At 40.8% G+C, this 23,664-nt stretch overlaps 3 protein-coding genes and 4 non-coding genes across 10 annotated transcripts in view; 6 read left to right on the top strand and 1 right to left on the bottom strand.

The window, feature by feature from the left end:
- The first annotated feature begins 340 nt into the window (after positions 1-340).
- On the top strand, positions 341-7,810 carry RPL4 (ribosomal protein L4). Its single transcript, XM_073304404.1, has 10 exons — positions 341-420; positions 1,989-2,160; positions 3,260-3,366; positions 3,881-4,019; positions 4,625-4,749; positions 5,240-5,369; positions 6,340-6,496; positions 6,720-6,803; positions 7,472-7,592; positions 7,690-7,810. Exons 1-10 carry the CDS (start codon positions 418-420, stop codon positions 7,729-7,731), a joined length of 1,080 nt encoding a protein of 359 aa, XP_073160505.1. The 5' UTR covers positions 341-417; the 3' UTR covers positions 7,732-7,810.
- LOC140895214 (small nucleolar RNA SNORD16) lies at positions 1,817-1,916 on the top strand. The gene has a single exon (XR_012154149.1). It is a non-coding gene; the product is annotated as a small nucleolar RNA SNORD16 (small nucleolar RNA).
- Positions 3,099-3,170, top strand: LOC140895211 (small nucleolar RNA SNORD18). Its single transcript, XR_012154146.1, has one exon. It is a non-coding gene; the product is annotated as a small nucleolar RNA SNORD18 (small nucleolar RNA).
- Positions 3,715-3,814, top strand: LOC140895213 (small nucleolar RNA SNORD16). The gene has a single exon (XR_012154148.1). It is a non-coding gene; the product is annotated as a small nucleolar RNA SNORD16 (small nucleolar RNA).
- On the top strand, positions 5,446-5,516 carry LOC140895212 (small nucleolar RNA SNORD18). Its single transcript, XR_012154147.1, has one exon. It is a non-coding gene; the product is annotated as a small nucleolar RNA SNORD18 (small nucleolar RNA).
- Positions 7,811-13,111: 5,301 nt separating the features above from the next.
- On the top strand, positions 13,112-16,695 carry SNAPC5 (small nuclear RNA activating complex polypeptide 5). The gene is made up of 3 exons (XM_073304403.1): positions 13,112-13,308; positions 15,195-15,284; positions 15,965-16,695. Exons 1-3 carry the CDS (start codon positions 13,219-13,221, stop codon positions 16,064-16,066), a joined length of 282 nt encoding a protein of 93 aa, XP_073160504.1. The 5' UTR covers positions 13,112-13,218; the 3' UTR covers positions 16,067-16,695.
- Positions 16,696-21,106: 4,411 nt separating this feature from the next.
- Positions 21,107-23,664, bottom strand: part of MAP2K1 (mitogen-activated protein kinase kinase 1) — a 65,806-nt gene continuing 63,248 nt past the window's right edge. For all 4 annotated transcript variants that reach the window (XM_073304394.1, XM_073304395.1, XM_073304397.1 and 1 more), the window contains one exon: positions 21,107-22,017. In XM_073304394.1, the coding sequence (XP_073160495.1) occupies positions 21,904-22,017 (114 nt within the window). In that variant the 3' untranslated portion in view covers positions 21,107-21,903. The remainder of the gene's footprint in view (positions 22,018-23,664) is intronic.

Genomic DNA, 23,664 nt, shown 5'->3' with positions numbered 1-23,664 from the left:
GCACAGCCCGGGCTCAGAAAACACTATTTTAATTTGTTGAGCTCTAGCAATTCGTTGTACGTTATTTTTGTCGCGTTTATCATCATTATTTTATTTTTAAAAAGCCCTTTCCTTCATATTATAATTTTTGTCAGCCCCGCCTCGGAATCCATCCGCCAAAAAATAGTCCCCAGGCTCGGGAGGGATGGGAAGCCTGGGAGGCTGTGGTATGAGAATATCTCCACAACCTCAATCGGACGGTGGATGGGACATTAGAAGACTTGCTTTCGTGCCGGTCCCTGGCAAGTGTGGGAGGGATGGGTTAGGGAAGGGTGCGGTGGAGGGTTACTTATAAGGAGACGGCAGTAAGCGGTCCTTCCTTTTCCGGTTGGGGCCGTGGCGGAGTGAGGTGGGAGAGCCGGAGGCTCCTCTGCCAGCATGGTGAGGCGCGGCCTGTGGGCCTGGGCTGTCGGGTGGCAGGTCGACAGGGGGGTGCCGGGGAATGGGGCGAGTAGTAAGCCAAGGAGCGGGGAACAGGAATCGGTGGGCAGAGCTGGGCCGCCTGCGGGTGGAGGGCACCGGCCGCGGGGCGGACGGCCGCCATCTTGGGAGTCGTCAGCGGTCGGCCTGCCGCGTGGAGCCGGCGTGGGGGAGCGTAGTAGGCCTGGGCGGGAGGGAAGACGTAATCTGGGGGAGCAGGCCGGTGTGCGATGGGGGAATGGAGACGGGCTTGGCTCCTGCGGAACGGGCCATGGCTGAGACCCCGTAGCTCAGCTCTGGGCCCCGCCTGAGAGTCTCTTTGTAGTGGGGGAAGAGGGGGGGCTACAGATGTGGACAGGTCCAGCCTGGCTTCGGCTTAATCCGCTTCTTGCCTGTTCCTTTCTTAAAGCATGGAAGGGTTGGATATAGGACTGTTAACAATAGACTATGCGGGCCCTGTTCTCTCTCCCCGTCCCACTTCTTCCCTTCCACCCAGAAAAAATACAGGGTTTGAAAAACGCTTGGGGTGAAATCATGTTACAAGTTTCCACGTTGTAGCATGAGGCAAGAACCTGGCTTGAGCAGCCTGTAGTTCCATGTCTGCTGCCAGCCTAGCCCACAGATCTAGCTGATGAAGAGGTCGTAATTGCTGTCATGATGTAGTCAGTGTTGGAAATTAGTGTAATTGACACTTTCATTATTAGGAATTTTTGCAGTATATAGTATGTATCATAGTTGTTAGCTAAATGCTCATATGAGCAAAACTAACACTGTGTGGCAATACTAAAGGTCTCTCCTTCCCTTTAGGAGGGAAGGAGAAGCCTTTAGTATTGCCAAACAGTGTTAGTGACTCGAAGGAGAGCTCTCTGTAGCTTGAAACCTTGTTCTTTTTTTCACAACAGAAGTTGGTTGGAATGAAAAATATTTCCTCACTCACAACGTTAATGGCCGATCCACACCATTTTGTTGAGGCCGGGAGTTTGTTTCCAAAATATTGGTCATATATATTTGAGGTCCTTATTAGACACTGGAGGGAAAGCAGTACTGGGCCTGGTTGGTTTTTCAGGTTTCCAAGATAATTTTGTAAGTGAAATAACTTTTAAGTTCCTAGTTACAGCACCAAAAAAGCTCCAAAATGCACAGATTTCATAAATGAACTTGTTTTAATGAAAAGATTACTAATACATTGTATTAGGTATCTGTAAATAAAATTCAGTATGGATATCGTATTTGTAAAACAGATAGCGAGATTTACATCGTTGCTGAAGCTGAAATGTGTTGATCTCCCAAGTGTGTCTGTGACTACTCGTAGAGTGTTATGAAGGCGTTTGGTATAAATATAAAAGGAAACAGTGATTGCTATGATGATATAATTTGCGTCTTATCCAGTGTTCAGTGACAGTTGCCTGCTGTCATCATGCTGGCGCTGTTGAACTGAAGACATTTGACCCTGAGCAATATTTTTAACACGTTTTTGAATCTGAACCACTTAACGTATCGGTGCTGAAGAAAACTCTTGTCTTTTTCAGGCTTGTACTCGTCCATTAATATCTGTGTACTCCGAAAAGGGGGAGGTATCAGGCAAAAATGTCACCATGCCTGCTGTATTTAAGGCTCCTATTCGCCCTGATGTCGTGAACTTTGTTCATACCAATTTGCGCAAGAACAATAGACAACCCTATGCTGTCAGTGAACTTGCAGGTATGATTTGTCTACAGAATTTGAATAGGTTCATTTAGATCAGGATTGTTGTTTTATTACATTAATATATAATACTTGTCAACTTACTGTATACATGCCACTTACATTATTTGAATTTTAAGTTTAGCTCTAAAACTATCAGGACTTAATTTACATAGTACCGTACAACCAGAAGGACTTAGAGCTGCAGCTACCTCTGGTGTGGAACCAGAAACAAACACTGCAGAAAGTATCTTAGCCAGTTAGAACCACCAGAGGAATTTTTGCTAGGCAAAATCAGTTAACAACCCTGTTATGAGAAGTGCCATAAAACAGTGGTTCTCAAGCTTTCCAGACTTCTGTACCCCTTTCAGGAGTCTGAAGCCCAAGCCCCACCGCCCAGGGCTGAGGCATGTAACTTAGCTTTGTGGGGCTCTCTGTGGCATAGGACTCCAGGCAGCTGCCCTGCTTGCCACCGTCTAACACCAGCCCTGCACTTCCAGCCCTCCTTAAATCCATCCCATGCCACCACCCCCTCCTTCCCCTGGGCTCAGGACTCCCAGGTTGAGAAACCTTGATCTAGATGAATTGATGTATCCCCTATGGGTACACGTACCCCTGGTTGAGAACCACTGCCATAGAATACCAGATTGCCATTGGTGGTTAGGTCATCATCTCAGTTTTACATTCTATTTAAGAGACAACATTCTTGATCATGGCCTGATACAGGGAGGGCTGATGCTACAAGTTTTCCTTCAGAGTTTCCCATCCAAGTACTAAACAGGCATAAACCTACTTGGTGTGAAAATATGTATGTTTGGTATATCCATCTTAAAGTTCAGTGAATTTTGTAATTTACATTCACATTTTGATAGTTTAATAGTATAGTGTCAGTTGTTGTCTCTGTGCAAATTGATGTTCAAGCTTCGAAATCTGTCTTAATTCATTCACTGCATAGAAATAAATGATGAGATTCCACTTCATTGGTCCGTGTTTCTGAACTATATGATATCAGTGGAAGTTCTGATTATCTTGAGGTCTTTATTCCTGTGACTTAGAAAAAATACTGTTTCACTTTCTCTGGACTCTTATTGATGATTTAAAAATGTTATTGTTTCAGGACATCAGACCAGTGCTGAATCTTGGGGTACTGGAAGAGCTGTTGCTCGTATTCCCCGAGTGCGAGGTGGTGGAACTCATCGCTCTGGCCAAGGTGCTTTTGGAAATGTATCCTTCTGATTTTGGTTGTGACTATTGAGTCGGTGTAAAATTGAACTCTTTGAGTGGGGAAGCAGAAATCTTCTGATTTAATTACCAGGATTATCTAAATGTGAAGGGTCTTCCTCTTTCTACATGTACTGTAGATTGCACTGCATCATAAAAAGTTCAAAAGTCTGTAGTAATATGAAGGCTACAGATCCACTTGTGTGGATTCAAATGTATTTTAATGTATAAAACAATTAACTGATAACCGTGAGGAATCTGTTAAGTCTTCAAGGTGCCACTGGACTCCTCGTTGTTACCATGAGGAAAGATACTTTAATTTTTGAGATACACATTGCTGTTTGTTTAGCTTGCCATGATGTTGTAATTTGAGTCTTACTCTGTACTCAGTGACAGTTGCCTGCTGTCAGTGAGCTGGTACAGATGGTTGACGAATAGCTAATGCTGAGCAAGGCTTTAAAATGTCTTGTTCTGTAAAAACACTTGAAAAGTTTTATTCTTAACTGTGGATGCATAGATGTGTCGCGGAGGCCGTATGTTTGCCCCAACCAAGACTTGGCGACGTTGGCACCGCAGAGTAAATACAACTCAAAAACGGTATGCCATCTGTTCTGCTTTGGCAGCTTCCGCTCTCCCAGCACTGGTCATGTCTAAAGGTGGGTATGTTGAAAATTCCAGAATGCTTGCTGTTTACTGCTGCACAACGTGCCAACAATTTATTTATTGCCATTGGTATAAACTAATGGATAAGATAGGCTGTATGATAAAGTGAGAAACCCTTTTTTTTGGGTCATGGGGTAATTTAGTTCACTCCAAAGAAGTTGAGTGTTGTACAGTATTACAGTACAACTTGTTTAATGGTATCCACTTCATGTGAAGTGTTTCAAATAAAAGGAGCATATATGTTGAGTAAAGCTGAAAAAACAGTACATTGAGGTTATACAAAACAGAATGGAAACAGCCTGTCGTTGATGTGAATCTTGCCCTGGTAGTTTATGATAGCCAGTTGCAGAAATACCAGTTTTGAGTCACATTCCAGATCGCCACTATGATTTACTCTTATTAGAGGCCCAAGACCGGTTGAACTAACCTCAGCCCTAGAAGTAGTCCCTATAGATGTGATTTGAGGGGACACCAGTGGGGTCCTGTGATGAAGTTTGCATTACTGCTTTTGCTATACATGCTCATTATTACATAGGGATTTGTGTGGGCAAAAAAGAATAGATAATTTATAATCAAATTCTCATAAAATGTTTATCAGGCCACCGCATTGAGGAGGTCCCAGAACTTCCTCTGGTAGTTGAGGACAAAGTTGAGGGTTACAAGAAAACCAAGGAAGCTGTTCTGCTTCTGAAAAAGCTTAAAGCATGGAATGACATTAAAAAGGTGAGTTGATTACTGTCAGTACAAGTAAACCTTTAAATTCCCATTAAAACATTGCTCATGCCAGACTGCAGCTTAGTAAATTAATATGTTGGCTCTAAAGAGTCTTCATTTGCTATAATTCAGTTAGTAAATAATATAAATTTTGATGTTTGCTTTTATATGCTCTACTCATATCTTGACTTCACTTTGCTAAGAATTAAATGCTTGACAAACTTTAGTAGGTTCAAACCAAATTATAGCCGAACAATGCAAATTTCTCTTTCACTATGCTGCTTCACATCACTGCCCGCTTCCTTCTAAGACTCTTCATTTCAGTGTTGCATAGAAAAGCATTTTAATAGCCTAATTTATCTCCAGAATGATGAACTTTTCACTGGTCCGTGTTTCAGATGAACAGTGATGATGGTGAAAATCTGACTACTTGATTTTGCTACCTCTTAATAGTGGGAATTGTACTGTGTGGATTTCTAGATGTTCTCTTTCTGCATAGGTTTATGCCTCTCAGCGTATGCGTGCTGGGAAGGGTAAAATGAGGAATCGCCGTCGCATCCAGCGCAGGGGACCCTGCATTATCTATAATGAGGACAATGGCATCATCAAGGCTTTTAGAAATATCCCAGGTAACTTTGAATTACTGAACAAATGGCAGTATGTTTATTATCGGGAGGCTCTGATCTTCTGTTTGGATGAGAGTACCTAGAATGATGAGATTCCACTTCATTGGTCCGTGTTTCTGAAACGCATGATTTTGTGGAAGTTCTGACTACTATTTTGAATTCAGTGAGCGTGTGTATATGTATACGTATCTGTAAAAGCTTTATCTGGCATGCAGGTTATCTTATGACAATATGTATCGCTATGGGCAGCACTTGGCATACACCCAGATCACTAAAAATACACTTAACACTAAAACTATACTGAATAAAATTTAATCTTTGATTCAGAAGGCACTTCAGGCTCTTGCAGTACCTCAGGGTCGTCATTATCAATTATCTACAATTATCATTGTAGATTTAGAAGGTGTAGGAGATTGGGCTGAATCTGTAATGACCCTATGACACACCCTGGAAGCTGCTTTTTTGAATAAATCCCTGATATCAGCTTGCTTGTCTTCTGCCTCTTTTGCATAAAAGTAGAGTGCACAATGTGCAGTTGCATAACCTCCTGGGCAGTGGACTAGTCCCGGTTACTAGATTGAAGACTTGTATTGGGCGATACCAGAAATGCTGGTTAATAGAGCTTTCTGGTTGGTGAAGTGCCGGATACTGTACCTTGAAAGAATGTGTTTAGTACATTTAAGGGCATTGTTGGCATGATTAGATAAAATGTTTCATTTATTTGATAAAATATTCCTATGGAGCAGAAAGATAACTTGCTGATACGGATACAATCTCAATTTTTTTGTCCTTTCAAATATCATTTGTAAAATTAAATTTCATACATTGTTTTGTAATCTTGATGCCTGTATATCTTTGTAGTATAAAGCCTTTAAAACTAGTAAACCCATACTTGCTTTTTGTGGACTGAACTGTTCTGATTTTGCTATTGTATCAAATGAAATACAAATACTGTGATCTTGTCTCATTTTAGGAATTACTCTTCTCAATGTAAACAAGCTGAATCTTTTGAGACTTGCTCCAGGTGGCCATGTTGGGCGTTTCTGCATTTGGACTGAAAGTGCCTTCCGCAAGTTGGATGAATTGTATGGTACCTGGCGCAAACCTGCTACCCTAAAGAGTGACTATAAGTATGTATACCTAGAAACTGACTTGGCTAAAAATTTTGGTAAGACAATTCTGACAAGTGATATGGTATTAGTCAACACAAAAGTTCTGTAACTTTTAGTTTAGTGGTAAGATTAGTCTTAACTGAGGATGTAAGGTTTCCTAAATAGCTGGCTCTTCATAAAATTGAGTACAGATTAAATATCCCCACCTAATTTTGATTCTAAATGTTTGTGTTTTGTGTAGCCTACCAATGCATAAGATGACCAATACAGACCTTGGAAGAATCTTAAAAAGCCAGGAGATCCAGAAGGCCCTGCGTGCACCAAAGTAATTATTTTTATCTGATTACAAAGTACAAGGATTTATTTGAACACTTATTCAACTTTTTGGGATGAGGGGGTGTAGGACACTCAACATGGCAAACCAGAATGTTCTTATCCTTTTCGTTTCTTGGTTTAAAAATCTATTTATGTGAAGAACTTGGCTTTATGTAGATTAATTCAGGGTACATGGTCAAGTAGCTGGCTATAAATTGAATATTTAGAAACACTTCCATATTTTTCAACTATTCGGTAGGAATTTACACCTTGTCCAGTGTTTTTACAACCAGGAAAATACAATATTGTGTTAATGTATGAAAACCAGAAAGTGAAACTGGCTAGGCTTCCATTTCATTTTTTCCAAGCTAAATGAAATATATTAATGTGGACAGTCCCTTCCCAGCTGAGTGCCATACATCGTGTAGTATAATCCTTCACTTTTTCCTTGTTTTTCTGACTTTTAACTTTACCTTACCGAACTAAATATACACGGTGTCTGGATTTAAGACCACAGATATTATCAGTGTCCTTCAGACACTGCAGTGACATGGTCTTTTGACAATTAAGGATAGGTCCACTTTTCTGGAAGAAAAGAGTTTAGTAAAATGTATTCCAACTCTTAAGTAACTGTTTTGTATCTCCATGAAGTACACTAATTGAGAATTCTTTTTACAGTAAAAAGATTCACCGTAGAGTTCTCAAGAAGAATCCTCTGAAGAACTTGAGAGTCATGATAAAACTGAATCCATATGCCAAAACAATGCGACGCAATACTATCCTGCGCCACGCTCAAAATGTGAGACTCAAGTTAGATGCCTAATCTAAGCGTTATTTATTATATATTCTGTGCATGTTTCTGAAGACTAATCTTTTTTTTCCCTCCCCCTCTACAGCACAAAAACAAACAAGAAAAGAAGTCAAAGGCTGCAGCATAATGCACTCATCAGGCTTATCCACTTAAGTTCTAAAGTCTGTACTGTGGATTTACAACAAATAAATATTCTATTGACTTGGTGGAGTGTCTTTTTGTTGTTTGTGACCACTGCTGCAAATGCTTTGGAGGGAGGGAGGGTGCAGTGAAAGTAAACTAAACCATAGATGAGCAATTAGACTAAACAACAGTGGACACTAAACTATCAGAAAGCATAATGGGGGGGGGGGGTTGCAAGTGAAAGGTGTGTTTTGGAAGAAGAAAAAAAAGTCTTAAATGTAGCTAAACTTTATTAAAAGGGAACTTGATACCTGGGTTACTGTGGGATCACTGGCTAGGGCTCCCAGAATTACTACTGGAGTTGGTGTTAGATCCAGTGGGAAACTTTGGAAAGGGAAAGCCCTTAGTGTAGACAATACCTAGATGATAAGCAGGTTTATTCTAAGGAAGTTTCACCTCAAAGTTAAGTTAAATTGCCCTTTAATATTGAACTATGACCCATGTATTCTATTTTAAACATTAAAAATCTATAGTACGGTGCCCATGCCAACACTGACTGTTCCTTGTGACCCATCCAGCTTCTAAAGTATGGAGACTCTCACTACTTGCCAAACAATAGAAGATTGAAGATATTTATTTCAGTTTATAGTAAATTTGACTAGCCTTAGTTGTGTGTAACATCCAGAGCGTTAGTAAGAACTGATGCTTCCCTGCCTAAAGCCTGTTTTAATATTAAACAATCTGACCAACATTGTCTTGTTGACTTGGATCTTTGTCACTAGGGTGCCATGGCAAGTTTGACACTATGCAAGTACTTTTAAGTCATGAAAACTATCTTAAGCACTTGCATAGTGTCAAATTTGCCATGGTGCACTAGTCACACACTGTCCCCCCTCGCAGTTGTAATATCCTACAAAAAGGTGTAGAGAAGGGAGGGAGGAGAATTGAAATGAAGACTTGAATTAGATGACAAATTCTACATTGTGTATTTAATGAAGTTTAAGACTGGAAGAATAGACTAAAGGACGGGTGGTCAACCGTGAAAGTAAAGTGACACATGGGTGTGTGGTTGGAGGGATTTGAAGAGAAGATGCTGGAGACAGGGTGCAATTCTAGACGGGAAAAGCATGAGGGAAACCAGGAGTGGATAAAAAGAAGACCTAATGAGCTGGCTTACTCTGAGACTGAAGAGGTAGAATTTGGACTTTATTTGGAAAGACAACGGTGACAGAATAACCTCATAGTGGAGGTAACATAGGTAAGCACCACTATGTTGAAGTTTGTCTTCAACAAAGGCTAGGAGGAGTACTATACCTCTATAGATGGAATGAGCTTGATGCTTTCTCTTGCTGAATCTATAAAATGCAGTTTGTTGTATTGAATTAGCAGCCTTTTTATAACTAAACCTAGAAATAGGATCCTGTACTCTTCAGGCAAATGTAACATCAAATTCAAAAATAGCTTCTCAGTATAACCTCTTAAATTCTCAAAGGTCTTTCTGCAGGGACTATACATTACAGATGTAAAAACTTTAAAATCAGAGTTTTTAATGGAAACTGGTTAAACAGATGTAAATCTTAGCTACGGTAGGCTGAAGCATGTGAAACTTCACTATGTGCTACTAAGACTCTAACTTATCAACCTAGCATGGGATCACAAAGACTAACATTGAGTTCAGTTAAGCTGTTGGAATGCTCAAAGCTGCAGAACCACCTGGGGACATAAACAGAATTTTTAATCCATTACCCCAACATTTGAAAAGTGGGGATTTCAAGAGCTTATACTTAAAGGCCTGCCTACCTAACTTATTCCTTAGTAACTGTACATGATCCTGCTAGTTGAGGAGATCCATAATGAACTGCATCTGAAATCACAGATAAGATGCCAATAGTTTCTGGATCAAAAATAGTGAGGGTACTCAGTAAGGGAACCCTGCTAGCTATCAAAGAACTCAATACATGTAACAACCACAAGGTGGCAGTTGAGAAGTAGAAATCTGTTTGCCTGTTTAGTCAACCCACTTCTCTTGCCAAACTAATAAAGGCAAATGTTCCAAGAGTATTTTATTTGTAGTTTCTAAAATTGCTAAAACAATTTTAGTATCCAACAGCCTAATGAGAATTAGGACCCCATTTACTCTAGAGTTACATAAACATAAAAAAACACAAAAATCCCTGTCCTAAAGATTCTATGGTGTAATATAAAATGCACCAAGGGAAGAACAGAGGAGGAGAGTAACAGCGATAACCTATGCTCATAGACCAGATATATGCAACTAGCCTTCAAGTAGAATATGATAGCACATTAGTACTGAGCATCACCTTACAGTAGACTGCTTATTTCCTATCTCCCTTGTGTAGGAATGCTATAGTGATTGGTTATGGGTAGTGACTACATAATGTTTAAGGATGACATGACATTCATATTATATTAATCATCCTCTATGCTACACAATTTGGTGCAAAGGATTTGACATTTAGGTCCAAGGCTACTACCTTATTTACCATACACATAAGCTACTGAAAAGCACCCTTAACTTGCACCTGTTCACACTGTGGGTACAACAGTAATTACAAGAGCTCTATATCAGACTAAAAGAAAAGGAGTACTTGTGGCACCTTAGAGACTAACAAATTTATTTGAGCATAAGCTTTCATGAACTACAGCTTCATCCGATGAAGTGAGCTGTAGCTCACGAAAGCTTATGCTCAAATAAATTTGTTAGTCTCTAAGGTGCCACAAGTACTCCTTTTCTTTTTGCGGATACAGACTAACATGGCTGCTACTCTGAAACATATCAGACTAAAATACTCTAAATGGATTTTTATACATTCTCATTAGGTTTATAAACCTAATGTAATAGGTTACATTAGTAGCTAGAGTTGAGATTGAAAGATGTTTTTATATGAAGTTGGGTTGAATTACTATCAGGTTTTAAATATTTCAAATTCCCTCTAGCTTTTTAGATATGTTTGCACGGGAGAGTGAATTTGTGTGGGGGGGTGGAGGGTGAGAAAACCTGGATTTGTGCTGGAAATGGCCCAACTTGATGATCACTTTAGATAAGCTATTACCAGCAGGACAGTGGGGTGGGAGGAGGTATTGTTTCATATTCTCTGTGTGTATATAAAGTCTGCTGCAGTTTCCACGGTATGCATCCAATGAAGTGAGCTGTAGCTCACGAAAGCTCATGCTCAAATAAATTGGTTAGTCTCTAAGGTGCCACAAGTACTCCTTTTCTTTATACTATATATATAGTATAACTTCCTATAAAATATTTGATTTGCTATTTATACTCATTCCTTTACTGTAGATTTTCCTTGTTTTCCCATTTTCTTACATCATCTTTGTAGAGGGTGGTGCAAGAGTAGACTGGCCCAAGGATTTAAGTATACCCTTCCTAAACCATCCTTACTACATAATAGGGCATGGAGACAAAGTGACTGAAACCAGTGTGCCTCTTAGCTCTTCTGTTTGCTTCATGCCTTTTTTTTGTTTAGCTGTTACCAGCTGCCAGATGAAGTGTAGTAAAGTATCAGTGACAAACCTCCATCCATCCCAAATATTAGAGGACTATTCTGAGTTGCATGAGTCTGGATTGCATCTTACAGAGCAAGTTTTTAGCACACAAAATCATTAACTTATTTCAGGAAGGAGTGAAAAACCACTGTGTACACACAGATGGAGTACAATATGGATGTATTTGGAGCCGGTACTATAGTTACACTTTTGTTGTTATGCTATTTATATTACTACACATGAAAGATGAAAACTACCCAATGACTGAAGAGTACTAGTGCATTTGGAACTGTGGTGGTCTATGGAGGAGTAAGGAGAAGTTTTGCCTTGTAGCAGGACCAAATTAATTTATGGGTCCTATGCCATGTTTTACTCTTTTAGAATTATAAGGTTTTCAAATAATGTGTTTTTGGGGTTGACAAGTGCCTTGAGAAAATCATTGCGTATTCAAGTGTTAAGTAGTCAACCCTTTATTCCCCCATGGAAAATGAAGGACAGAATGGTTTTGAGGACAAGGCATAGGAGTGGATGGTAGAAGAGAGAAATTTGACTTCCGGCTATACTACAGACTTGTAATTATAAACAAATCCCTCACTTTCCAAAGCAAGATATTGTTTGTAAATATCTTAATATCCCTGCCTCAAGCTTCTACAATACTATAACATTGTGTTTTGATTAACACTAAGACATTTTCAAGCCTTAAAGGAGAGAAACAAAAGCTAAAAAAGCCTCCTTAGCCACAGCCTCTTAGGTTAGGGTTAGCTCTATCCCTTTTTATCAACATCTATTCTTTACAGTCATGAGGGACTTTTAAATGGTGAACTTTCAGTGGATTGTTAATTTGGACTTTACAAGAATAGACAATCATTTACTCATTAATAGTAGACCTATGATTGTGGGCAGTTTAAGTGAAATTTTCCACCTGCTTCCAACTAGTAAGCAGGGTCCTGATTGAAAGCATGTTGATCAGACCCTATGTTTTAAAATAGACTTAGGTTATAGTGGGCCTATTCTCCATGTGAAACCTGCACTGGCCAGTTAAGGTCAATACACTTGATGTAAAATCTTCCTCTTTCCCCTTACCCCATCATTTGGGGTTGGGGTCATCATCCAAGCAGCAACCGTCTTTATCTGTTTGAGGCACCTGCTTACGGTCTTTGAGTCAATCCATCCATTACTTGCTTCGCTCTCCTCAGAGTCTCATCCTTTGTGTGCCCGAACCAGTGAAATCCTGCTCCCCGGATTTTGTCAGCCACACCACGAACTTCGCTTTCCATCCTAACCGCTTCGTGTGGCAACCTGTCCCAACCCGTAGCGAACACCTCTCATTCTGAACACCCGGGGGCCCTGAACCTCCCTCAGGTTAAAATCCTCGAATAGAGGACGGTGACTAGGGGAAGGGCCTGTAGCGGTGCGCTCGCTGCTGGGTGAGCCCGGCCCTACCCTGGCTGGGTGACAGCTGCCATTCTGGCCTCCTCGCCAGCGACCGACCCTGGGGCCTCCCGCTCTGCCCAGGCTCTGGAGCAGCCTCCTGGCCGCGAGGCGGGCCCTGAGGGGACGCGCGAGACACACTGGCAGCTGCACGTGGCAGTTCCCAGTTTCCCGCAGGAAGCCACGACGGCGCGTGCACGAGGGGCCGCCTCAGGCGGGCCGGGCTCTCCCACATCCCGTGCCCCCGGCTCAGCCTGGGGTGGGCCCCCCGGAGCCGGCGACGGGACCTCGATTGGCGGCGCGAGGGACCCCATGGCGGCCGGTCCCGCCTTTCCAAGGGGGCCGGACGCCGCCAAAGCACTTCCCCCCACACACGGTGGCGCCTTTACGCAGCCGCTCGCACGGCGCGCGGCGCTTAGGAGGCGCGTCATCGGCCTGCGCCGCCCGGCCGCCCGCGGTTGGCGGGGCGCCTGAGGTGCCGGGGGTGGGGCGAGGCACGCGCCGCCGCCAGGGGGCTTGAGGCGGGCGGGCCGCGGGGAGGATGCTGAGCCGCTTGCAGGAGCTGCGGAAGGAGGAGGAGACGCTGCTCCGGGTGAAGGCGGCGCTGCACGATCAGCTCAACCGGCTCAAGGTCAGGGGGGGCCGGTCCCGAGCCGCGGTGCTGCCTCCCCTTCCCCGGGGACCCTCCCCGTCGGCGTCTCCCCTCCGCCCCCATGTTGCCGGGGCTGCGCGTTGTGGCCCTGCTCTGGTGCCTTCGAGCGGGGTCCGCCCCCCCCCCCTTCCGCCCGGCTTGTCTCCTCTAGGCCCTGCCCCTCCCAAGCCCTGGATCCCGCTGACCCCGCCACTGGAGCCCTGCCCTTGTTCCTTCCCCAGCCCCCGGCTCCGTTGCAGGGAAGGAGGCTCGAAGTCTGCCCCTTCCCTGGGAGTCGTTACAAGGGCGCTGGTCCTGTATGGCCCCTCTTCTAGCTAGGGCTGTAAAACGTTAACCGGTAAACACAGTGAACCGCCTTAAGCGTTAACCTCAGGCTGGCTGGCCCCACACCGGCCAGAGCGGGCCCAGCCACTCCACTGGGTAGCCGTTCAAACGAAATATTTTTAAAGTGTTTAAACGGTTAATTTTATTAAAAGTATTTACATCCCTATTTCCAACTATAATCACACCTTAATCCCCCCCCCCCCCATGTACAATCTCTGCTTGTATGTCGAACAGAGAAATTTTAGACTAAGCAGAAACGTATTATTTTCCATTTGTTTGTGTATTCCCTTATTTTCCTTTTCTTTATTTTTTTTCATATAGTATACTGTTTGAAAGAAGAAGTGACATTATGATGTAGTTAGCTAAATTTTACTTATGTATTTAATAACTAAAATACTTTAAAAATTGGGAGGCGTGATTGGTGATTAGAGCAAGAGCGTGGGAGTCAAGACTCCAGTATTCTTTTCCAAGATTCATTCTGTAAACTTTGACAAATCATTTTGTTGCTTTATAGCTTCAGTTTACTCATGTTTAAAGTAGAGATAATGTCTTTGTTCCAGAGGTTTTGTAAGGCTTAATTCAGTTGTTTTTAAAACAGTTTGAGATCCTTGATTGAAAATGTTGTATATGTGCAAAATACTAAAACATAAATTATTTAACTAAGTGCACTTGTTCTTTGACAAAATTGTTTGAGTGAAGGCTCCTTTCATTACAGCACTCAGGAGATAGCTTGCCATGACCTATACAGCCTTTTCATAGCTATTTCCTGCAGCAATTGTTTGAATGCCGTAAAGTTTTGCAAGGCAGAGTGTGACTGTCTGTGAGATGCCAAGACTGCGGTATGAGAAAGGTGACAGAATTATTAATAGACAATTCACCCATGGAATGCACTGATCATATATCATTTCCGGCAGGGGATATAATGTCTTTTAGAAGCATGCTGGCATGTGCAGAGTTTTCAGCATCACAGTTTTCAGAAGTGATGTCCGTCATTTTATCACCTTTAGACTCAACATATTTAAAAACATTTGGTATTGTAAAATTAACTTCAGAAAAGCATGTGAGCAGAGCAACAAAGCTCTGCTCAGTTTGACGTGCTTTTTTGTATGTATCAGAAATAGATTAGACTTGTCAAATACCAGTAAGCGGTATAAGAGTGCCACCCAGTATGTAGCAGTGTCTTTGGTGAATAGCTTATATTCAGACTTGCTTCCTGTTTTCTTCATACTGTGTTAAAAGTAGAATTTGTAATTTTAAAGGTATTATTAACTAGTAATAGTTCCTGCGCTGTGGGCTGTTCCACAAGACAAATGATACAGAACCTGGTGTGTAGCTTCATGTTTGTTCAGGATATATAGTTCGCATCAAGATCATCACAAGAGCTCTTAACAGTAGGTACTATGAGTTAAATGTATTGGAATTTACCTTCAAATGGCTATTTTGTCACTCTTCAAAAACAATAAATAGAATTTGAGTGTATCTTGCTAACCGATACAAAGAAATAACTGCTGGAAAGATTTATTCCAATATCTTATTTCTAGGTGGAAGAGCTGGCCCTTCAATCTATGATTAGCTCCAGAGAGAAGAATGTAATGGTCTCTCCACCAAGTATCACAGAGGAGGCTCAAAAAGTAAGGAACACTCGTGCCTTTTAAAGGAAGAAGGCTCACTCATTTCTCATGTAATACTACACAGAAGCATAATTATCAAAGAATAGAAAAGCAACAAAATATTATCTGTTTTTGTTTGAGTCACTCTATATGAGGAAGTTTCTGGTAAACATTTTACATAGGGTTCTTATATTGTTACGCTACTCACCAGCTAAGAGTCCAAATAAATTACTTCTCCCTCTTTTCCTCCTAATAACACCAAGTTGTTTCTGGGAGTTGGATTGGGAAACACTTGCCTTACATTTACACAGTTTTAGTTCACAGTCAGTAAAGCTTAGCATGCTGTAAGCAAGGAAGTATAAAGCTTTTGCTGTAACTTAGTTTAGCCAGGATACTACTGGGGATGGAAATTTGGTGCGTTGTCAAATAGTAACTCTCTGCTAAATATATGATCGGGCCAGAGCTAGTTAAAACTATGCTGTGGAGAAGTTGCTGCTTACCCTCTCAGTGGGCTTTATTATTCAGTGACTCCAGTACGGAAAGGTCTCTCTCTAAAAAGGTTGTTGAGGTTCTGAAAGGTGCTGAAGCTTATTTCATTTTTTATTAGCACTGTGAGATCTTCAGAGGGAAGATGCCTTAGAAGTGCTCAGTTTTACTATTCCTCTTGATTGATTGATAACTTGAACTTGTTGTTATACCAGACCCTTGGGCAGATGGACAATGAGGCTGCTATCAATCAAACTGAATTACAGCTAAGTATTCAAGACCATGAAGAGGAGGAGGAGGATGAATCTGACTCCTGAAGGGGGGAAAAAATGGGAGACGGCTGGTGTTATTTATCCTTGACTCAGGAAATTCCCCTTTGTTCAAGCAGAACTTCCCATCAGATTCTACTTGGTGCTGTACACAGATATGAACTATACAAATGAATGAAAATTACTTTTGGAGGGTTCCAGTGAGGTTAGACTGGTGGCACAGATGACAAGCTTGTCAGAATCTTGTTTTGGATGTTAAAAGAATGAAAAGTTGTTGCACAAATATGTAGCATGATCCCTTTTACATTTAAAGCCTAAAATGTAGTTTACTACTTGTTTGTTTATAGGTGGGAAAAGTTAATGTAGTTAACTAAACTAATTTAGTGCACTAAAAGCAATAACTATTCCAACTGTAATTCCACAAAAGTGGAGATTAGGAAATTGTGGTGATCTAGGTAATGAAAAATGATGGCCCTTCCAGAATTCATGTAATATTATACTAAGTTAGTGTTACACTTATCAGCAGACAAAGCATTTCCTCTCCTGATGACTTGCAGATACTAAATCACTGCAGCTGATTCTTGTATCATTCCTTAAATAGATGTTAGAACACATAGAAAACCAAACTTGTGTTATGCTGCTAAAAATAGAAAATAAAAGTAATATCTTAACTGAGACACCCTTGTCAACCTCTCATGCTAAGAAAATGTTTATACACTAGATTTTAAAAATCTGATTTATAAAATGTGTGTAAAGCATTCCAGTGTTGATTAGGATTAAGCTTTAAAGCTCTTGTTGATGTCTCCCATAGCAATATTATAGCCCTGCACAAAAACTTAGTAGAAAACCAAATAAGTGTCATTTTACTTATTTAACAAAGGGGGAGGGGGAAGTTTGCAATATGTTCAGTGTCCTAGGTGTGGTTATAAAACATGAGCCAACTCCTAGACAGCTCCTGCCCCTGATTGTAGGAAAATATTTGAGGAAAGACTATTGGCTCTTGGTTAAAGCTTAGCTTTGGTTTTTAGTTATGGAAACTAAGTTTTAGAATGTATAACATCATCTTCTGTTGCTGAAGACCAGCCTGGCTCTGAGTGGGCTGGATACTGTTGTAATTGAAGTTTCAGTCTTGTATAGGAGAATGATTTGCAGGCTTTTCCCCAAACTCAGAGCTGCGGGAGGCTAGGCAGAATGTTTCTGGGCCGGAATTGTCCCAAGTTTAGGTTAGGATGTCAAAATAAACAGATTTTTTTGTGTGTGTGTATACTCTTGCACACGTAGTTTGTAAGGGTTGTGGGACATGACCTGTGTCATTCCCTTTTGTAGCTGTGAGTATATTTGCTGGCACTTCATCCTACTGTCCCCTTATATCTTGAGACAACAACAGCTTGTTGCCCTCCTTTCTCTTGCCTAAACTCAAGGCAAAAACACGTTCTGTAACAGTTAGCCTTAGGCCTCATCTACTCTGGAAAATTTGGGCATGTTATTGTTGACTGAGTGTCTACACACATTTGCTACCATTTTAAAGGCATGCTTTATACCATGTAACCTTGCCGTGATGAAGTCTAAATAACACTCGTTCTTAGCCTATGCTTGCTTTTAAAGTTGTAGTGCTAATGTAGACAAACACTAGCAGATTAGCTTGCATGCTACAATTAGGCCTCCTGCCACTGTTCGACTGGAGCCAAATGCACTTGAAGTGGTTAACATGTTGCTGGATGTGTGGTAAGTGTTGGCAAAATAGGATTTACGTGTTCTGTGAGTTCTGGGCCACTACTACTGTACATATGGTATAGTTTTCTACTGGAGACAAGACCTTGGCCTCAACAGCTTTTAAACTCCATTTAAACATAGTTTGTAGTGTGGGACCAAACAGTTTGGGTTTGAGCCAGGTGAGTGGATGGATACAGCATTAGCAGTACCGATGGCTGATCTGCTGTTGATGGATGGAGGCCGACTGCCATCCTCCTTCTGCAGCATTTGATCCAGCTGAGCATGAGAAACTGAGGTAGATGGTAGGAGTCCTGGGTGGTAGAATGGTTTGTCCTTTCTGAAAGCATTGGCTCAAAGCCCTAGTGATGGGAAAGCTGCTCCTTTGCCACCAGATGCCTTACTTTGAGTATCATCCAAGGATCAATGCTTTGTACACTTCTGCTCAATGTGTATGTGGACTGTATTGCCAACAATATTGCAACAGTTTTGCAGATGAACATAGCTCTACCTTCTCTCTGCAATGTACAGTGCCACTTTCAGCAAGTTAGTGATTGGCTGAACAAAAGCTGGTTGAAGCTGAATCCAGGCAAGACACATGATGTTGATGTCCGAGAAAAGCACTGAGTTTACAGCCACTGTCCAGTCTCCTTTGGTTATGGATCTATATCCACAGTTGGTCAAGTCAGTTTGCAATTTTAGGCGTGCTCCTGGATTCCTTGCTGATGCTAAGATCTTACTTAGAATGAGTTGCTTGCTGCCATGCTCAGCTGTTTAAAGGTCTCCATCTTCTTCTGGTGGTGGATTATCTGCCCTCAATATTATATGCATTAGTCACCTCCCAGCTGGGCCACAATCTACGTGGACATGAAGCAATCAGTCTGCAGGAAACTCCAGCTATTACAAAATACAGCAGTGCAGCTACTGTGAGCACATCAAACTTGCCTGGGATAGAATGGGATAGAACAGTATTCAAATCTAAAATGAGTTTAACTGATTCAACCAGTGTTGACTGGGCCCTAGTTGGACAGTACTGGATGTATTTGGTGTTCATAGCTACAATTATCTGACCGAGTAATATCAGGAATGGGATCCAGTTTTAGTTTGGTTCTTCACTTTTAAAAGCCCATGGGATTGATACTCTTCCAAACCTCAGCCTATGTCTATAAGAGCTCAGTCAAAAGCTGTCGGTGCTTTTACCATAAGCCTAGGTAGGCTTGGCAGGATTCAATTTTTAAAATTTCAACAGATGTTTAAGAATTTTTCCTATTTTTATCTATTTAAATTTTCAGTTGAAGGAAATTATAAGGCCGGGGTTAGACAATTATTGAATGACAACAGACATTGAGATTCAAAAAGTTAAAGCTTTATAACTATTAAAACAAATTGTGAACATCACATGTCAAAATATACAAATTAAATATCCTTAAATCAAACTAAGTTCTCAAGCAGCATTTTTCTTACTTTGACTGTCTGTAAATTTCCATCAATGGAAATTTTTTCATGTGTGTAGGGTGAAATTGTTTGACACTTACTGATGAAAAAAGTCTAATCCTTCAAGCCTAAGAATAGTATGTCTTGTATACCGCAAAAGGTTTTCTACTTTTCAGTGTGTTTTTAAAGGTCAAATTAATTTTAAAGAGGATGTATGTAGCTCTTAATTGCTTCCAGGGAAAGTTGTTGTTGATCTTATACCTATTCTATCCCTATCATTCCTTGATTATAACAGAGTCCAGATGGCCAAACAGGCAATCCATATTGATCCAGATCTTTTCCCATTCCTCTTAACAAACATTTGAGAAAGGTTTGTAAGTGTGGGTGATCTTTAAATTCACCTGCCTCTGCACTTTCAGGTTGCTGCAGAGACAGAACGTGTGATTACAACAACGGCTGTCTTGAGTATTTTTGGCCCAGCTGGAATCAGAAAGTTCTAGAAATCTCAAAATGTCTGTTCTCATAAGATTTCCCAACCACTTGGTTTTTGTTGAGGTTTTTGTTTTGTTTTTGCTGTCTTTTGGTGGAATGCTCTCACTGAATAGCACCAGAGCCTAATACAAAGGGCCACAGTTTCCTCTGGAAAAAGGACATTTTTATAACAGTTGAGCAAATATTAAACATGCAACAACCCTCACAAAACGTAATAGGGTAGGGATTGCTTTAAGCAGTCAAAACTGGCTTCCTTACAAGAAACGCAGTTGACAATGGGAAATGGTGCCCCCAAATATCCATTATTTGTTCAGTTAGAGTCTGCTTGTTTACATGGGATAGTATTTTTTCTCATGCCAGTCTCATATATGCAGGGTTTGTGCTACATAATTCAGAAGTGGTCAGTTAAGTATTTTCAATACAGGGTCAAGGTACATACAGACTATTGGACAACACTTGCAAAATAGCATCTGACCACACCAGCTAAAGAAGGGCAGAAACAAAGTCCCTCATTTCCCACAGGTGTGAGCAGAATGAGGGGACACTGTTAATAAACCATACTGGACAGTACAATTGAACCAGCATCTGATTTTACACAGCAGGTGCAAATTGCAGCAAGAGGTACATGTGATTATAAGAATGGCTATACTGGGTCAGACCAATGGTCTGTCTAGCCCAGTATCCCGTCTTCTGACAGTGGCCAATGCCAGATGCTTCTGAGGGAATAATGGAACAGGTAATCATCAAGTGATCCATTCTGAGTTTCTGGCAAACGGAGGCTAAGGACACCATCCCTACCCATTCCTGCTAATAATCAACTGTCCTCCATGAATTTATCTACTTTTTTGAACCCTGTTATAGTCTCACCTTCACAACAGGCAGAGTGCCATGGGTTGACTGGGTGTTGTGTGAAGAAATACTTCTGTTTGTTTTAAACCTGCTGCCTATTAATATCATTTAGTGACCCTTCATTCTTGTTATGAGAAGGAGTAAACACCACCACCTACGGTGCACATTGGCACCAAAACACAGGCAAAGGTTTCAGCACAGCTCTAGAAATAACATGTAAACTGAAGGCCTAAGCCTCTACCTACTGTGTAAGAAAAGAGTGCTCTGTTCAGAAATACGGTACGTGATGCTGTTAGAGAGAAGCTAGTACCAAACTCCTTTTTCAAGCGGACTCAGGTGAGTGAATTATGTATGTTGAAAGATGAGGATTTGATTCCAGTTCACTTCAACAGGAGACAGTGAAAAGGCCTATGTGGGCTTATGGTAATCGGAATGGGGTTTATGTAACACAATAGTATCAAACAGGTGCTTATTTCCTGAACATATTTAAACAGCTATTTCATTTTATTTGTGCACATGCTCTGCAGCAAAGAGCTGTCAGTTAAATTCCAATTACTCCCAACTTATATTGAAGAATTTAAAAATACCCATCCTCTAAAGAAGTTACTTGATAATATATTTATTAGTATAAGATTAAACTGGTAGCCATCTGAAAGAAAAGTAATTAAAAGGATTTTCATACATTTTAGACACTATACACACAGTTGTCATAAGTCTTCTTTAGTTGGGTTAAAAGGAAGCAAGTCTGATGCACTTTTAGCTCTTGAGTCTATAGGACATTTAAAAAAAATACCAATTAAAGGAGACACATACTACTAAACAATCCCAAGTATGACAATACATTTAAAAATAAATATAGAAATATAAACAGTCTAAAAGTAGTTATGATGCCCTGTGTTTCATGGCAATAGAGGACTCTTGCCCGTTTAACTGGGAAGAGTTCTCTGCACAAAAGCATTATGACTAACTTTGAGATGCACAGTTTGATAACAGCACAAGCATGCTTGACAAATATTGTTTAGGAGGATCTCTAACAACCTTGTGTGAGACTAGATAAGCATGACTGAAGTACCACCAACTTACAAGGAATCCTGATAGAGCTCAAACAATCTGGGACTAAGTACCCCCAGTGAGATTTCCATTACAAAAAATATCCAAATTCACTTAATCAGCAAGCACTATAATTTCAACATCTCACACATTTTGGTCAGTTAAAGTAATCCAATACAACACCAATTAATTTAGGACAAAAATTTAAAACAATCAGGATTTGGCACATGCTAGAACAGACTTCCTTCCTTAAGAGGTGAAATACATATTTGAACAAATACAAGCTTGAGAAATGAGACCAAAATAGCATTGTTTTAACAGATGTACAGTACAAGATTTGCTCTCAATATTCAGATTCCAGCAGCATGCGTGGGTGTACTAGGCTGGTTGAGGCCTGTAGTCGAACAAAGCCATCCTGCAAAATCCACTTCCTCAGCTTCAGATCTCTTAATGAAAACATGAATCTATAATAAAGAGACGGAAGGAAAGAAAGAGAATGAGCTAAACAACAAGATAATGGGACACAGATTAAAACAATTAAACATTAATTATTAACATGGAAATAAAACTTTAAAAAAGTCTAATTTACTTTCACCATTCATGTTGTTTCTTTTTATTTTGTATTGCACTCAACATGATCTGATTAGTTAATTTCATTTTTCAGGCTTTATATGCTAGTATAATGAAGCAATATGTGTTGCAAAACATTCTCGAGGAACTCCCGACTGTCATGCACCATAAATATGGTGTCTGATTACAAAGACAATCACCTTAGTGTGCAGTAAGTTAGAGTCACAATTATCCAAGATAGGTAAAGTCATACAATGCACTCAGTATTATGCCTTCATACATTGCTACATTTCCACTACATTAAGTGATGGAAATTATTTGGTTACCTCTTCAGATCCATGATTTACATTGAGGGTTGGGAGAGAGGAAGTCTCAATTCATCTTCCCTTTCTGCTGCAGACTGAGGCCCTGATCTTGCAAGTTACTTTGCATGAAGTGAATGGAATCTGCCCATGCAGAGTGACTTGCAGGACTAGGGACCGAGTGCTGCAAATTCCCTATATCCTTTGATGTTAGCTCTTCTAAAAATACTGATCGTAGAAAAGGGAAGCTGTATGTTCCCCCAAAACAGTCCAAGATGTTCCAAACAGATGATAAGCCACAATAAAGGAACATGGACTTACTGTCTCTTCCTCTGAAGATAACCAATATATTTTAGGTTTCAGAGTAGCGGCCGTGTTAGTCTGTATTCGCAAAAAGAACAGGAGGACTTGTGGCACCTTAGAGACTACCCAATTTATTTGAGCATAAGCTTTTGTGAGCTACAGCTCACTTCATCGGATGCATTCAGTGGAAAATACAGTGGGGAGATTTATATACATAGAGAACATGAAACAATGGGTGTTACCATACACACTGTAACCAGAGTGATCACTTAAGGTGAGCTATGGGGGGGGGGGGGGGGACACGACGACCTTTTGTAGTGATAATGAAGGTGGGCCATTTCCAGCAGTTGACAAGATTGGAAATGGCCCACTTGATTATCACTACAAAAGGTTTCCCCCCCCCCCCCCCCTTGCTGGTAATACCTCCCCTTAAGTGATCACTCTCCTTACAGTTTCAGAGTAACAGCCCTGTTAGTCTATTCGCAAAAGGAAAAGGAGTACTTGTGGCACCTTAGAGACTAACCAATTTATCTGAGCATGAGCTTCGTGAGCTGTAGCTCAGGAAAGCTTATGCTCAAATAAATTGGTTAGTCTCTAAGGTGCCACAAGTACTCCTTTTCTTTCTCCTTACAGTGTGTATGGTAACACCCATTGATTCATGTTCTCTATGTGTATAATTCTCCCCACTGTATTTTTCACTGCATGCATCCGATGAAGTGAGCTGCAGCTCACAAAAGCTTATGCTCAAATACATTTGTTAGTCTCTAAGGTGCCACAAGTACTCCTTTTCTTTTTGCAATATATTTTATAAATTTAATTACTAAATTAAAGCACAGAGACTGTTCTGTCTGCAGCTCATTTAAATAGTGAAAGGGAAGTTTAAGAGGTGAATAATCTGTCCTCATTGTAATTAACAAATATCAGAAAGATGTTTCT

The sequence above is a fragment of the Lepidochelys kempii genome, chromosome 10, assembly GCF_965140265.1.
Source record: "Lepidochelys kempii isolate rLepKem1 chromosome 10, rLepKem1.hap2, whole genome shotgun sequence".
Classification (NCBI taxonomy): domain Eukaryota; kingdom Metazoa; phylum Chordata; order Testudines; family Cheloniidae; genus Lepidochelys; species Lepidochelys kempii.
Note: the sequence above shows the minus strand (reverse complement) of the source record. Positions and strands in the feature narration are given on the sequence as shown.

Excerpts from the sequence above, each read along its gene's own strand:
- RPL4 (XM_073304404.1), top strand. Across the intron at positions 6,804-7,471 it reads AAGGCCCTGCGTGCACCAAA|TAAAAAGATTCACCGTAGAG; the intron begins GTAATTATTTTT and ends TTCTTTTTACAG. Across the intron at positions 7,593-7,689 it reads TCCTGCGCCACGCTCAAAAT|CACAAAAACAAACAAGAAAA; the intron begins GTGAGACTCAAG and ends CCCCCTCTACAG.
- SNAPC5 (XM_073304403.1), top strand. The coding sequence starts at position 13,219 with ATGCTGAGCCGCTTGCAGGAGCTGCGGAAGGAGGAGGAGACGCTGCTC. Across the intron at positions 13,309-15,194 it reads ATCAGCTCAACCGGCTCAAG|GTGGAAGAGCTGGCCCTTCA; the intron begins GTCAGGGGGGGC and ends TCTTATTTCTAG. Across the intron at positions 15,285-15,964 it reads TCACAGAGGAGGCTCAAAAA|ACCCTTGGGCAGATGGACAA; the intron begins GTAAGGAACACT and ends TTGTTATACCAG.